Source organism: Lipotes vexillifer, unplaced genomic scaffold, assembly GCF_000442215.2.
Source record: "Lipotes vexillifer unplaced genomic scaffold, Lipotes_vexillifer_v1.1 scaffold496, whole genome shotgun sequence".
In the NCBI taxonomy this organism is placed as follows: domain Eukaryota; kingdom Metazoa; phylum Chordata; class Mammalia; order Artiodactyla; family Lipotidae; genus Lipotes; species Lipotes vexillifer.
Genome location: NW_006786690.1, coordinates 10,231,382 through 10,244,572, shown reverse-complemented (window position 1 = coordinate 10,244,572; position 13,191 = coordinate 10,231,382). Strand labels below are relative to the sequence as shown.

The 13,191-nt window shown below is 39.6% G+C and overlaps 2 protein-coding genes across 3 annotated transcripts in view; both read left to right on the top strand.

The window, feature by feature from the left end:
- DDI2 (DDI proteasomal shuttling factor 2) overlaps positions 1–7,091 on the top strand; it is a 36,763-nt gene extending 29,672 nt beyond the window's left edge. Inside the window, exons 8-10 of one of the 2 annotated variants that reach the window (XM_007459285.1) lie at positions 1,008–1,197; positions 3,336–3,398; positions 5,883–7,091. In XM_007459285.1, coding sequence (XP_007459347.1) covers positions 1,008–1,197; positions 3,336–3,352 — 207 coding nt within the window. In that variant the 3' untranslated portion in view covers positions 3,353–3,398; positions 5,883–7,091. Of the gene's footprint in view, positions 1–1,007; positions 1,279–3,335; positions 3,399–5,882 lie in introns of those variants that run through there. The other variant, XM_007459284.1, reaches the window with a different exon arrangement.
- Positions 5,915–7,759, top strand: RSC1A1 (regulator of solute carriers 1). The gene has a single exon (XM_007459286.1). The coding sequence runs from the start codon at positions 5,915–5,917 to the stop codon at positions 7,757–7,759; it is 1,845 nt and encodes a 614-aa protein (XP_007459348.1).
- Positions 7,760–13,191: the final 5,432 nt, after the last annotated feature.

Below are 13,191 nucleotides of genomic sequence, written 5' to 3'. Positions count from 1 at the left end.
GTTCGTGCCCTGGTCCGGGAAGATCCCACATGCTGCAAAAAAAAAAAAAAAAATATATATATATATATATATATATATATATATATATATATATATATATATATATATATACACTGAAAAAGAGGATAGCATAAGTATGAAATACAGAATACTTTCGTAGAGCTCGTCTTGTCCATATATCACTTTTGAGACCATTGGCATAGACTTTAAATATAAGCTGTACTTTATACACTAAGCAAAAAGCAAAAATGTAGACCTATATAAATGGTATGTCTCAGTTTTAGTTTTTAAAAAGTCACTGATATGTTTCTAAAAGGTGTGGCTGCTGATTATGGCGTGCAGTTTTCCAAATTTTGTACATTGAATATGTATCACATTTGAATTCAGACATGAACAATTGCTGTGTTTGACAAAGAAGTGTAAACTGTATCCCATAAAGATCATTCTGCTGTACAATTTAAATATTAAAAATGATTCTGGGGCTTCCCTGGTGGCGCAGTGGTTAAGAATCTGCCTGCCAATTCTAGGGACACGGGTTTGAGCCCTGGTCTGGGAAGATCCCACATGCCATGCAGTAACTAAGCCTGTGCACCACAGCTACTGAGCCTGCGCTCTAGAGCCCTCGCGCCACAACTACTGAGTCCACATGCAACAACTACTGGAGCCCGTGCTCCGCAACAAGAGAAGCCACTGCAATGAGAAGCCCACGCACCACAGCGAAGAGTAGCCCCCGCTCACCGCAACTGGAGAAAGTCAGTGCGCAGCAACGAAGACCCAATGCAGCCAAAAACAAATAAATTAAATAGATATTTTAAATATAGATATAGATATAGATTCTAAACTAACAATGTCACATAGCTTAAAGTTTAAATACTTTAGATAAAATTGTTTTTTTGAACCATCTCTGTCAGTGTTGCTCTTTGTGAATGGAGTTTTAAATTCAAGATCGTAATTTTCCTGCATCGTGTTCTATCTGCTATCGTCAGTGTTTGGTTTCTTTTTCTAAGTGTTCCATTGACCTCAAGAAAAATGTACTCGTGATCGGCACCACAGGCTCAAAGACCACCTTCCTTCCTGAGGGGGAGTTACCAGAGTGTGCCCGGTTGGCATATGGGGCCGGGCGAGAGGAAGTACGGCCAGAGGAGATTGCAGACCAAGAATTAGCAGAAGCCCTTCAAAAATCTGTAGAGGATGCAGGTATTTGGAGTGGCCAGCCTCTTAAATAATACTCGTTATTGGTGGGTGAGCCAGGGAAGTTGGAGCTTCAGAGGGGAGTAGGGACCTTTCCAGTCATAATCAGTCTCATCGTCCTGTTGTAGGTATGTTCCTTGTCTTTTCACTGCCTCTTCCCATCTCTAAATACAGTACAGAAAACCTCCCATGTTTCAGTAGATCCAGAAATAACAATCCATTGCTGTGTGCAAGATAGAGTGGGGAGTTCTTTGCTTAGGCACATTTTGGTGGGACTCCTAAAGAATCTTGTCTTCTTTTTTTCTTGAAGAAAATTATAACAGTAAGCAGAAACTTCCTTTGGAGTCCAACATTTCCTGGAAATTTTCTTGTTCTTTTCTTAGGCCCATTTATTTTGGAGGATGATATTGTGTCTGTGACTAAGCAGCACTAAGCTTTTTAATATCTACTGAAAGTGCTGCCGCCGAAATGAAGCTACCTAATACTTTTTTTCCTAAGTCTCAGTTGTTGTAGCTTCTTTAATTCTAAAGATCAAACCAAGTTTTCTGGGTAAAATGGAGGGACACAGTTATGCCGAAATCCCACTTCTGTGGATAAATTTTCCCCATCTGTTACAGAACAGTGACTCTGGAATATATATTCTAGAAGCTAAAGAGAAACTTTTAAGTTTGAGTTATTTTAAAGTCTTGAGCTGTAATTCTTCATTAGTGACTAATATCACACGTTGCATTTGCTGTTATAGTAAAATGTATTAGAGCTACAAGTTCAGGGAATAGCTTTCTCCTAAGGACAAAAAAGATAAGAGCTTTAACAATAAGCAGCCAGATTTTGCCAGTGTGTATCACCAGAGAACATCCGGTGGTCTAGCCTTGAGACTCTTTAGAATGAGCGTGAGTAGCAGATGGAGTTTCCAAGCTGGCTTTGTTCAGAATCTGCGCCACCACCACCTTTTGGCTCAGTTTTACATATGAAATACAGTTTGGGTTGTGATTTAAGTATTTGGTAGGAAGGGGAGAATTTTGAACATCCAGACAGAGAAAGACTAAATTAATAGTTTTAACCTTACCCGCAAGGCAAGCTTGAATGAGTTTGACATGTCTACTTAGAAGGTTTTACTTTTTTGTTTTGTTTTGTTTAGTAACTTGCCAGCTCACTCATAATACTATACATTAATAAAATGAGGGTATGTTATCATTTTGTGAAAACCTCTGTTGTTCCCCCCACAGTTTTGGTGCTTTTACTTGAGAAACGCTAGCTGACGGCAGCAGTGCTTTATAACCTACTGACAGTTACCCTCTTTGAGTAATTACTTTCTTTTAATAAAAAGTTGAAGAGATTAAAATAGAAACCACAGATGTTTTCAGCCATAGTGAAGGAGGTGTACCAGTTTTAAAGGATTAAAAGGAAGTGGCTCTTTACCCATGTGACCTTTTGTTACTGACAGTGTATGTCTTTTGCGCTAATTTTTGTAATGTTTAAATAGATAATTCTTCAACATCAGATTCTATTTGTTTGGAACATCAGCTTCCCACTATGATCAAAATCACCTACCCCTAGACATAGTAGGTGAACGTATTTTTGCTAAAAACTGTCTCTTTGGTGGATACTCTATAGCAAAATATCTTTATCTTTTCTATTGATTAAAAAATAATTCAAAAAAGTAATAATTCAGAGTATTTTAAAAAATAAAGAAGGTAAGCCAGGATAAGTAATCAGGTTTGGTTTGTTTTTCTTCTAAAAATAAATCTCAACTGAAAAAGAAACTTTGAAAGTTTCTATAATTTTATGTGTTTGCTCACCTTTACTCCATAAGATTTCCATATCATGTAATTCTGTCTATGGATCTTTTTTTTCACCTATTTCACATGTTTGCCCATGAATTCTCTGTGTAGGTGTGTAAAATTAATTTCTTTCCAAGTTCTGTTGAAAATCTGTTGAAGTTGACACATTGCTTTATGTATTGTGAGAGAATTAAAGCAACCAGCAAGTCTTTTTGATGTCCAAACTACAGGAACATTCCCCCACTTTGACTCTACCAGTTCCTGATCTTAAAGATGGCAAAGGAGTGGAGACTATAACCCTGCATGCTGTGTGGTTTGCATTGTTAACCCAAGGTTTGCTTGTCTGTTTCCTAATTCAAACAGAGCGTCAGAAGCCATGATGCATGTAGTGTGTGTGTACTGCAGCTGGAGTGGGCCCCAGACCAGGTATTTATAGACACCATGTTAATAAGCCTTCCACCCAGTCATCGTCTGTGGTCTGAAAGACTTCGTATCCTCAGCAGTTCTAGAATTTAGCTTCTTTCATTCACCATTTCACCTTGTTTAATCTGGTTACAACTAGCCTGTATGTGTATTTGTATGTTGGCATACATACATATCTAAGCATGGTTTCCTATTTAAAATTTTATCAGTCATTAGAACAGTTCAAGGGGGAAGAAATCCCAGTGAAAACAAATGACCACTGTGAATATCAAATCAAGAATATTAGCATCACAGCACTTTGTTGGTGGAGATGACTGTTATTAGGGATTTTGTAAGTCCCTTTCTTCTGAAAAACTGAAAGTGTATTTTTCACATTACTGCACACAACTACCAGCATTGTAGAGGGGCTGAAATTTTCATTCTGTCGAAGAAGAAATGGAAACAGGCCAGGTGACTTGGCCAGGGTCACAGAGTCAATAACATAGGCAGAACTGAAGTTTAATCTTCCAGCAAGAGCTGAAACTTTGCTTTTCCCTCTCTCCCTAGCCTGACAGTTTTCCACGGGAGGCTCTCTGCTTGCATCTCCCTGTAGTGCAGATATGATAAATGTCAGCCTGAGTGCACTGACTGGTCTGTTAAAAGAAGGAAAAGTGGTCTTTTTAGACTACCAACCTAGGACTTTATAGGGGTTTGCAGGCTGGTTGTAATTAGATATATAGCATTTAATTGCTTCTTTCTTTCATTTTCCTTGTAAGGATGGGTTAAAAGCAGCCATCTTTAATTATTAATGTCCGTTGTCCTCATCGTCTTCTCCTGTCCTATAGTACTGACCCAGTCCTCCCCTACATTTAGGACTTAGGCCAGTGAAACTGACCATCTCAGCTACAGGAGGACTATATGCTGCTTTCATAGTGAGTACGGAGTACTTTGAGGTCATGTTCACCTTCACCTCCCCCAGCTGTTATAACTGACATACCGTTGCCAGAAGGCCATTACCTTTGCCCACCTCTGTGCTGCTAATGACATGGATATTTGACTACGGTGCATATTTGTGTTCTCATTAACTCAAAATTGAACCTCTTTCAGAGTCAGCCTTAGAGATTGATAAATAAAACTTATAACTGTGTTTCTAGACTCTAATGAATATAGTTTGCACTGAGATATATGCTGTTTTCCTGTTTATCCCTAAACTATAAGATTATTTCACAAGAAGTCAGTAACTTCCTGACATAGTGCTTTATCTTTTCAAGCTGTTAACCTGTGTTGGATTAGAATGATTTAGAGCCTTTTGAAACATAACTGCATTGCTTCATGACTTCCTAAGGTACAGTCAGCATGAAGCATTTGAGTCGCATCTGTCCTAATAGTTTGTATTGTGATGTCATTTTTGTTACCAGCCTTTGACTTTTAATTAAAGATCTTGTAATAATTGCATAGAGGTCAATTTTTAATTGGATTAGTGGCAGAAGGAGAGTTGGAACTGATGTTTAATGACATCATGATGTTTACATTGAGGTGTGGTATTTAATCCTTCCATTTTTTATGAGTGGTCAGTAAGTTGCAGTAGATCTAAATTGTTATTGCTTATTGGAAAATTTATGAACTATATCCCTCCACTGCCCTCCCGTGCCCACATTTCCCTGCCCTTAAAGTACTTAAATATTCTCACTTAGTTGTTAATGTGATAAAGTAACTGATAATTCTTTTTAAAGTTGCATTATTTGGTAAGATAATAATTGGGATTTAATCTGTTTGATCTTTAGCGCTTTTTTTTTGTTCTGAGTCAAGCTCACATAGTTTTTGGAATGTTTGGATAGAAATAAATAGAATGTTTGCTTCTCTGTCTTCTGAAGGTCCCCAAGTAGTATCACATTCTTATTTCTCTTTATAATTCCTGCTCTGTCTCAGATATACCTGGTTTAGACTTCTCAGTGTTCACGTTTGACACTCACTCTGAAAGAGAATTGGCACGAGAATCATTCTAGTACTGAAATCCTCAAGATTCTATTGTGCTTTTAAGAATCACCTGAGGAACTTACTGAAAATACAAGTTCCTGGGTTTATCCCAAGGATGGTATCCAGAATCTGCATGCTTAGGAAACATCCCAGGTGATTTTAGGGCAAGTGATAGAGAGAACATACTTGGAGAAACTATTCTAGAGTTCTGAACCCACTGAGAATAAAGATACATAAATGTCCTTGCGTCTTGAGCACTAACTCAGCCCTTATGTGGTACTCAAATAAAAATACTGAATTACAGTACACATATTTTGTTAAGAACATGCCTGCCTCTTATCCTGATGCTATGATGTTAAATTGTCCGCCACGATGAGAATGGTTCTTGTATAAAGTCTATAAATATAAGACAAACCCCCGTTTAAGGACCTGATTTTGTTCTGTCCTGTTTAGATTTGTGTTCTCTGATAATTTAGTGGACTTTGTAACCTGCTAATTAATCTTTTTTCCTTTGACTGTTGTTCTGTGTAGAGAAAAGCGGTAAAGAAACTACCTCACTGGGAATGTCATCATTACCACCTTCAGATGGATTTAACCATCAAGCCCATCCTTCAGGACAGAGTCCTGAGACTGGTAATCCTTCACGTCTTGCTCACTCTGTCTCTGCTTCAGGCTGCCCTGTTGAGCCCAGCGACCCAGACAGCATTGAACCTAAAGCTCTGAAGGCTTTGAAGGCTTCAACTGAATCCCAGGTAATAACCTGTGAAAAGAAAGAACATCTTCCTCTACAGGACCCTTCTGATTGTGCTTCCTCAGCAGACCAGGGGCCAGCTACGCCTTTGCAGGATGCACTCGAAGAAGCCATTGTTGGAGCTAATCTAGGGAAATCTGCTGAAAGAAGCACCCAGGGCCTCACAGCTCATCTCCACACCAGACAGGAAGTTCGTTTATCTGTCACTAGGATGGAAGAACCACAGAGGCTTAGAGATGAAAAGGGTTGGCATCCAGAACATCAGGACCTGAGTCAAGCGAGTGGCCTTCAGCAGCATGAAGAACCAAGGAGTGGACAGCATGAGGTTACACAGCAGAATGCTCCACATGAGCGAGCACATCTTTGTAACACAGGGGACCTTGAACTGCTTGGAGAAAGGCAACAGGATCAACAAAGAAGTATTGGTTCGGAAGCTACAATGAAAGGAGACAGGCTAGAGCAGACTGTGGACCTTTCGGGTACAGAGAAAACTATTCTACCTTCAGGATGCCTTGGCTGCTCAAGTTCAGAAACACTTATGGAAGTAGATATAGTTGAACAGTCCCTAGTTGCTGTGCTTAATTCAGCAGGTGGTCAGAATACCAGCGTCAAGAACATCGGTGCATCTGATCTCACCTTAGATAATCCCTTGATGGAAGTAGAAACATCAAAATGTAACCCTTCCTCTGAAATTTTGAGTAGTTCCATTTCCACTCAGGATTTACAGCTTCCAGAAAGTAATGTTGAAATGTCTGGAACAAGTAAAGAATACGGGAGTTGCCCCTCCTCTTTAGTAAGTCTCTGTGGCAGTTGTCAGCCATCCATAGAGTCCACAGAGGAATCTTGCTCATCTGTCACGGCAGCCTTAAAGGAACTTCATGAACTTTTGGTCATTAGTAGTAAACCAGCTTCAGAAAACACATCGGAAGAAGTTATCTGTCAATCAGAGACAGTAACTGAGGGCCAAACAGGTATTAAGGACCTTTCTGAGAGATGGACCCAAAATGAGCATCTTACAGCTACCCAGAGTGAACACTGTTCACAGGCCCTTCATCAGGCCACATCTGTAACAGTGAAGACAGAAGAATTAACATACACTTCAACTGACGCTGGAGTAGAAGATGAAGAAAATATTAACTTCAGGGGTCCAGGTGATGGCGTATTAACTGATAGGGAAGGTGTCCGCAAGTCTAAGGAGTCAGTAAATGAGAGCAGTTCTGTCACTATAGCCTCAGCTGAAACGTCCAATCAACTACATTGCACCTTTGGTGCAGAAATTTCACCCAGACTTTTAGCAGGTGAGGAGGATGCACTCAATCAGACTTCTGAGCAAACTGAGTCCTTGTCATCCAGTTTCATATTGGTTAAAGATTTGGGTCAGGGCACACAGAATCCAGTGACAGACAGGCCTGAGACTAGAGAAAATATCTGTTCTGAAGCTGCAGGGCCACTTCTAGAATTTTTACCACCTACCAGCCAGCCGTCATCAAGTCCCTCCTTTCTTGCACCATTACTTTTTCCTGCTGCGGACATTGACCGGATTCTCCGTGCCGGCTTTACTTTGCAGGAAGCTCTTGGGGCTTTGCATCAAGTTGGTGGAAATGCAGACCTTGCACTTCTTGTTTTGCTAGCAAAGAACGTTGTAGTTCCTACATAACCATGGAAAAGTGGGCTAGACCATACTCCATTCCCTTACAAAAAGCTATGTATCTACACATACACATACACACTCACCACATATACAGTATATGTAGAAACCTGCAAGCAGAATGTTGAGCCAGATTTTTTTTAAAGATTTGTTTTGGCCAAAGTAATTTATGATCTCTTGTCTGATGAATTTGTCTATTCTATTTGTTGAAATTTGGGCCTTTTTAAATGTATTGGCAGTATGTGCATTCAGAAGCTTTTTATTAACATTAAGATGATGTATTCTGGAATAAAATTGGTGGTTTTGTGTATAGCATACCATTTTAGAACGAGAGTGAATGCTTTAAAAAGCAGAAGCCGTGAGAAATCCCACCACCCATGCAGCTAAAAACAGATCAACTTCATAATTTGGCTGTGTCTGTGCTGTAGGCAAGGTGTGGCTTGTTGACTCAATTTTTGGTTTACAAACTTGATTACATGGTTTGGTGTTTGGAGTCATACTTAGTGCTTTATGTATTATGATTCATCAGTTGTCACAGGAAATTGAAGAATATCCTCTAGAGTGGTATGTTTTTATTCGTGTGGTTAGGATTTGACATTTTAATGGGATGAATTGGGAGGGTTTAAAACTTGGGCTGCTTTGTACATCACAGGCTGCTGCATGGATTGCCAGATACCTTGGGTGGGATACTGTGACGGAATTAACATTAGCGCGAACCATGGTGCTACCCAGATTTAAAAAAAAGAAAGAAAAAACTGTAATTCCATTTGCAGATGTCGTGGTGATGTTTCAAGAACTGTGAGTGAAAAATAATGGCCTGAACACTGGAATTAACTAGTGACTGGGTTTGGTAGCATCTCACTGATCACAGCTCAACCCTTAATGACTAATGATGAACTTATGTTCAGCTAGTGGGTTGATTGCCAGCAGTTTACTTCCTTTCCAAACTCATCTTCTTCTAGGAAGTTCTTCTAAAGCTCAGTTTGAGCTGTGACCTGAGTGAAATATTCAAGTGTGATAAATAACTTTGTCACTGGTTTATCTTGGTGCTTGGAATGGTCAGTGTATTTGGTGAGTGTCTTTCATGGCAGTGGAAATAGTAATTGGAGTTTCTGACTCAAGTGGCCTTGGTAGAGTTTTCCATCCTTTTCTTTCCTCAGGAGTTTCTTTTTTTAAGCAAGATTTTGTCATATTTGTGTTTACACATGTCAAGTTAGAGTGGGGCATAGTATATAGATGTATTTATTGTGGCCTTTTTTAATATGAGGACTAGCCCTTGGAAATCACTGTCCTGTGGGCCCCACTGTGCAATAATTCTACTGGGTAGATTTTAGATACTTTTTTTCGTGGAAAATAAACCCTCTTAAGTACCTAGCAGGAATCTGAAATCTTGGTTTTACTGAAGAGAATTTTGAGAATGATAATTCCCTATTCCAGGTTATAATTTGCAATGTGTTTGAAACAGAAGCTTCAAAAGGGTGATTTGTGAACTTTTAACTTTAAGTGATTTTTGTCTAAAGTCTTACTCTCTTTAAAAGCTTATTCTTTCTGTCAAAATTCACGTCATTGAGCACAATCAAAATGGAGGCTCATATCTCAGGAGTTTTAAAATTTTTGATTTGGGGGCACTTAGACATTTCTTTTACCCTATTCCATGTTCTTTCTTTTAGCTGTGAGGTTTGTATGTGTGTTAGGAGCCTGAGTGATATGATGGAAAGTTGCATAGATTCCTCATGACCCTCTGAAGTTAGGGGATGGTTGACAGAAAGAGTTGTAGTTTACTGTGTTCAGAAGGGCACTCAGAACAGGTTAGCCAGATTGTCTTTAAAGTGTTCTTTTAGACAATCATGTGCTGTAGATCCTTTTGCCTGCCCTACACCAAAGATGTAAGATGCACTAGGAACCTGCTTATAGGATTTCTGTCAACCGACTCTTAGAGCTGTGACTGTAATTAAGTAGTGGTGCTATGATTGAAGCAAAATTTAGTAGCAATGCAATGGGCCCCTGATTTGCGTTATGGGTATGCTTGGGAATTTATTCTAAGCTTATGAATCTTTAGGGTCACAAAGTGGGGTGAGTATAGGGTTACAAAGTGGGGTGAGTCTATGACAGTAGACTCCTCCAAAAAGGCCTTCTGTATGAAGATGGGCCTCAGAGGTTTTTTGTACTAGCAGTTCCTCTGACTACTGTTCAGAGGCTTGGCCACTGAATTTTCACAGTGTGGAGATTTGGGAGTCAGTCCCAGGTGGGATATAGAATATTAATCTGGAAAAGGTTTCATTATGATAGCTTTTATTGTATGTATATTTATTTCTAGGAGAAAATTGGATAGGCCTATCGTTGTACATGTATTCTTATTAGGAATACTTTGAGCTTAACCCACTTGCCAAATATGCTTGTCCTTTTTCTTCGTTTATCTTTCAACTTATAATTGCTTTTGATTTTTTTTTTTTTTTTTGCGGTATGCGGGCCTCTCACTGCTGTGGCCTCTCCCGTTGTGGAGCACTGGCTCCGGACGCGCAGGCTCAGCGGCCATGGCTCACGGGCCCAGCCACTCCGCAGCATGTGGGATCTTCCCGGACTGGGGCACGAACCCGTGTCCCCTGCATCGGCAGGCGGACTCTCAACCACTGCGCCACCAGGGAAGCCCTGCTTTTGACTTTTTAAATCTTCCTGTCCATCGTTTGTATGAAAGTAAAGTTGTTGACATTGTCAAGATTTTAAATCATTTTTTAATTTAGCAGTTGTAAAACACAAAAGGAATTCAGGAACATGACACTAGTGAACCTTCATTTTCAATCTTTATTCAAAGTGCAGAAATTAGAGATTAACTTCTCCAAGAATAGGATAAAATCATTGTGAACTCCTCTGGTTGCCAACAGAACTGATAGTGGCCAGCCATAACCAGTAATGGGCTGCTTTACTGGGTAGCTCCTTTGCCATAACCGGTAATGGACAGCCTTGTGGTCAGCACGTACCTCCAAGGGTGGTATCTGTTTATTCACCAAAGAGAGGAGAAAATTTACCTATATGACTTCTGCAGTTTCCCTTTAGTTGGTTCCTGTGTATAAGAATGTGCTTGGTAACCAGACAGCTATACCTAGGCTATAGATTTTGCTGTTGCAGCTGGTAAGAATTATTTCCACTCGTACCTCTTTAGGCATCCAGACATCAGCCAGTACCCTTCATCCCACAGTTTGGGCTTTAGCCATTAACATATAAAGATTACCAGTTGCAAAGGGAACTAACTACATAGATGGTGAGTGTGTATGAAAACTGTTCTGCTTTGCAGCCTACAGAACTTTCCAGAGCTCCTTGTCTCCATATATACTGAAGGGAGACACACACCTTGTATTTTTTCCCAGAGCATTTCTCCAGTAAGAGAGTTACATGGAAAGATATATGAGACTTTATGTCACTGATTGTGTAATAACCAGCTAAGGTGGAATCTGCCTGTTTTTCCCTTAGCACAGCTTACTATCCCTAGTAAAAGCCATAAAAATTTAGTTGGTTTAACCATCAGTTCATGTGTATATATACATGTGTGATAGACAGATATCCTACAGTTAATTCTACATAGATTAAAAAGCAAACAGTTTTTATATCTACAGATGTAGTCTTCAGTTATGATGGTTTTTATGTATATAAAAAACAGCCTTGCAAGTAACTGGCCAGAAGAGTTGCAGTACATTCTGATGTCCTTTTCCTGTCTCTTTGCCACCTGCAGAGAGTATAAGCAGGATAATTGAACTGCTGCATATTTCAAACTAGTTATCAGTGGTAACATATCATAAGAGAAGCTAACTGGATTATGCATTCTCTAGCACAGATACCAAAAAGCCAAATATCTCCTTTGAATTTGGTGACTTAGTGTAGTCCATGGCTGAACTAGAAAGAGACAGAGTTCTCAAGAGTTCCCTTCCGAGAAGATGAATGTTAACGTAGTTCTGTAAAATAAAAATAGCTTTCTTTTTGAAAGATTTAAAAATGCCAATTCCTGTTAACAACAAAGTAAATTCAAAGCATGTCCTTGAGAACCGGAAATGTAAAAATCATGGCTCAAATTCTCTACCTTTGTGGTCCCTCAGTAGATGTTACTAGGAGTTCATTGAGTAAATCAAAGAACTTAGGGGAGGAACCTTTGATATGCTTGATTTTCTCTTGTGCCTTAGTTTCTCCAAATAGCAGAGGCATCAAATTTGGGTGGGGAATAAAAGTGGAAGGAGGGGGGCAGCAGGGAAGCCTGAAAACGGCTCTCCTGGAGATAGGCATGCATGGAGTGGTCCTAAGCCTCACCTTTATTGTTGGTTGAGAATTATCCTGCACCACATCATTAGATTTCCCCAGGTAGAAGGATTATGACATGGCTTTTTTGTATCAGGTATACCCCAAAAAATGGTTTCTAAGCGTTTATTATGTTCTTTGTTGCACTGTCAGTATTGCGGTGAAGGCAGAGCAAAAGTTCAAGAAAATCTTATATTACAGGGAACGTTTACTCTCTTGAAGGCTATGCAGTTTGAATCTTTGGATAAGAGTTCATTATTCATTCAAACATTAAGTGCCTGTGTGCCAGGTACTGGTGAGCACTGGGGATACAGGAGTGACTAAAACAGACTGGAACCTGCTCTTGTGAAGCTTTCAGTCTAGTAAAGAGACATGAAACAAATTTTAGCTTCAAGTGCAAGATCTATTTTTGCCTATTAGCATCATTTATTTTAAAAGTCATATTAGGATGATTTGGTTCAAATTCAGAGAAAACTGGGAAAATCAGGCTCAAAATGGAATTAGATGCTGTGAACCTAGAACTGCTCTAAAAAAAAATATTTTTAAAAAAATGGAATCGGAGAAACCAACAAAAGTGTTCTAACATTTGGTAGAAACACTTGAAGAGATCAAGGATTCAGAAATCAACGTATACTGTTGGTGGAGGGGGAATTGGGCAGGATAGAAGTGCAAGTGCAAGTAAATGGAAGGCGACCTAATATGCACCAGTGACAGTCAACTTTTCCTTCCATCAGGACCTCCTTCCATGCAGGATAGAAATACGGAGTGTGCTGCGGCATCCTTCCCACTCCCCCTCTGAGCACGGCTGCTCTGGAATACTAACCATCTGGGCCAACAGGACTTAGCAGAGTATTCTGGGGGGTTTGCTGTTTTAAAGCAGCTGAGTGCAAGATGTGAAAATAGGAATCAAGAGCAGAAAATGTAGCAAGCAGTGGTTCGGGGACTGGATGGTGGGCAAAATTTATTTACAAGAAGATTCAAGGCTCTACCTAATGCTTCTACAGGACAGCTCCATCAAAAGGACATTCTTTAACCCATTATTTAAAACATCACCGTGTATGTAGTAATCCTGAAGGATACAGGTAGAATTTCTGGACCTTAACTGCTAGTGACTTCTGAGGTTTACAGTTAGAAAACTCTCACAGGTTTATCTGTTA

What these genes read in the sequence shown, in the direction of transcription:
- RSC1A1 (XM_007459286.1), top strand. Translation starts at nt 5,915, where the DNA reads ATGTCATCATTACCACCTTCAGATGGATTTAACCATCAAGCCCATCCT.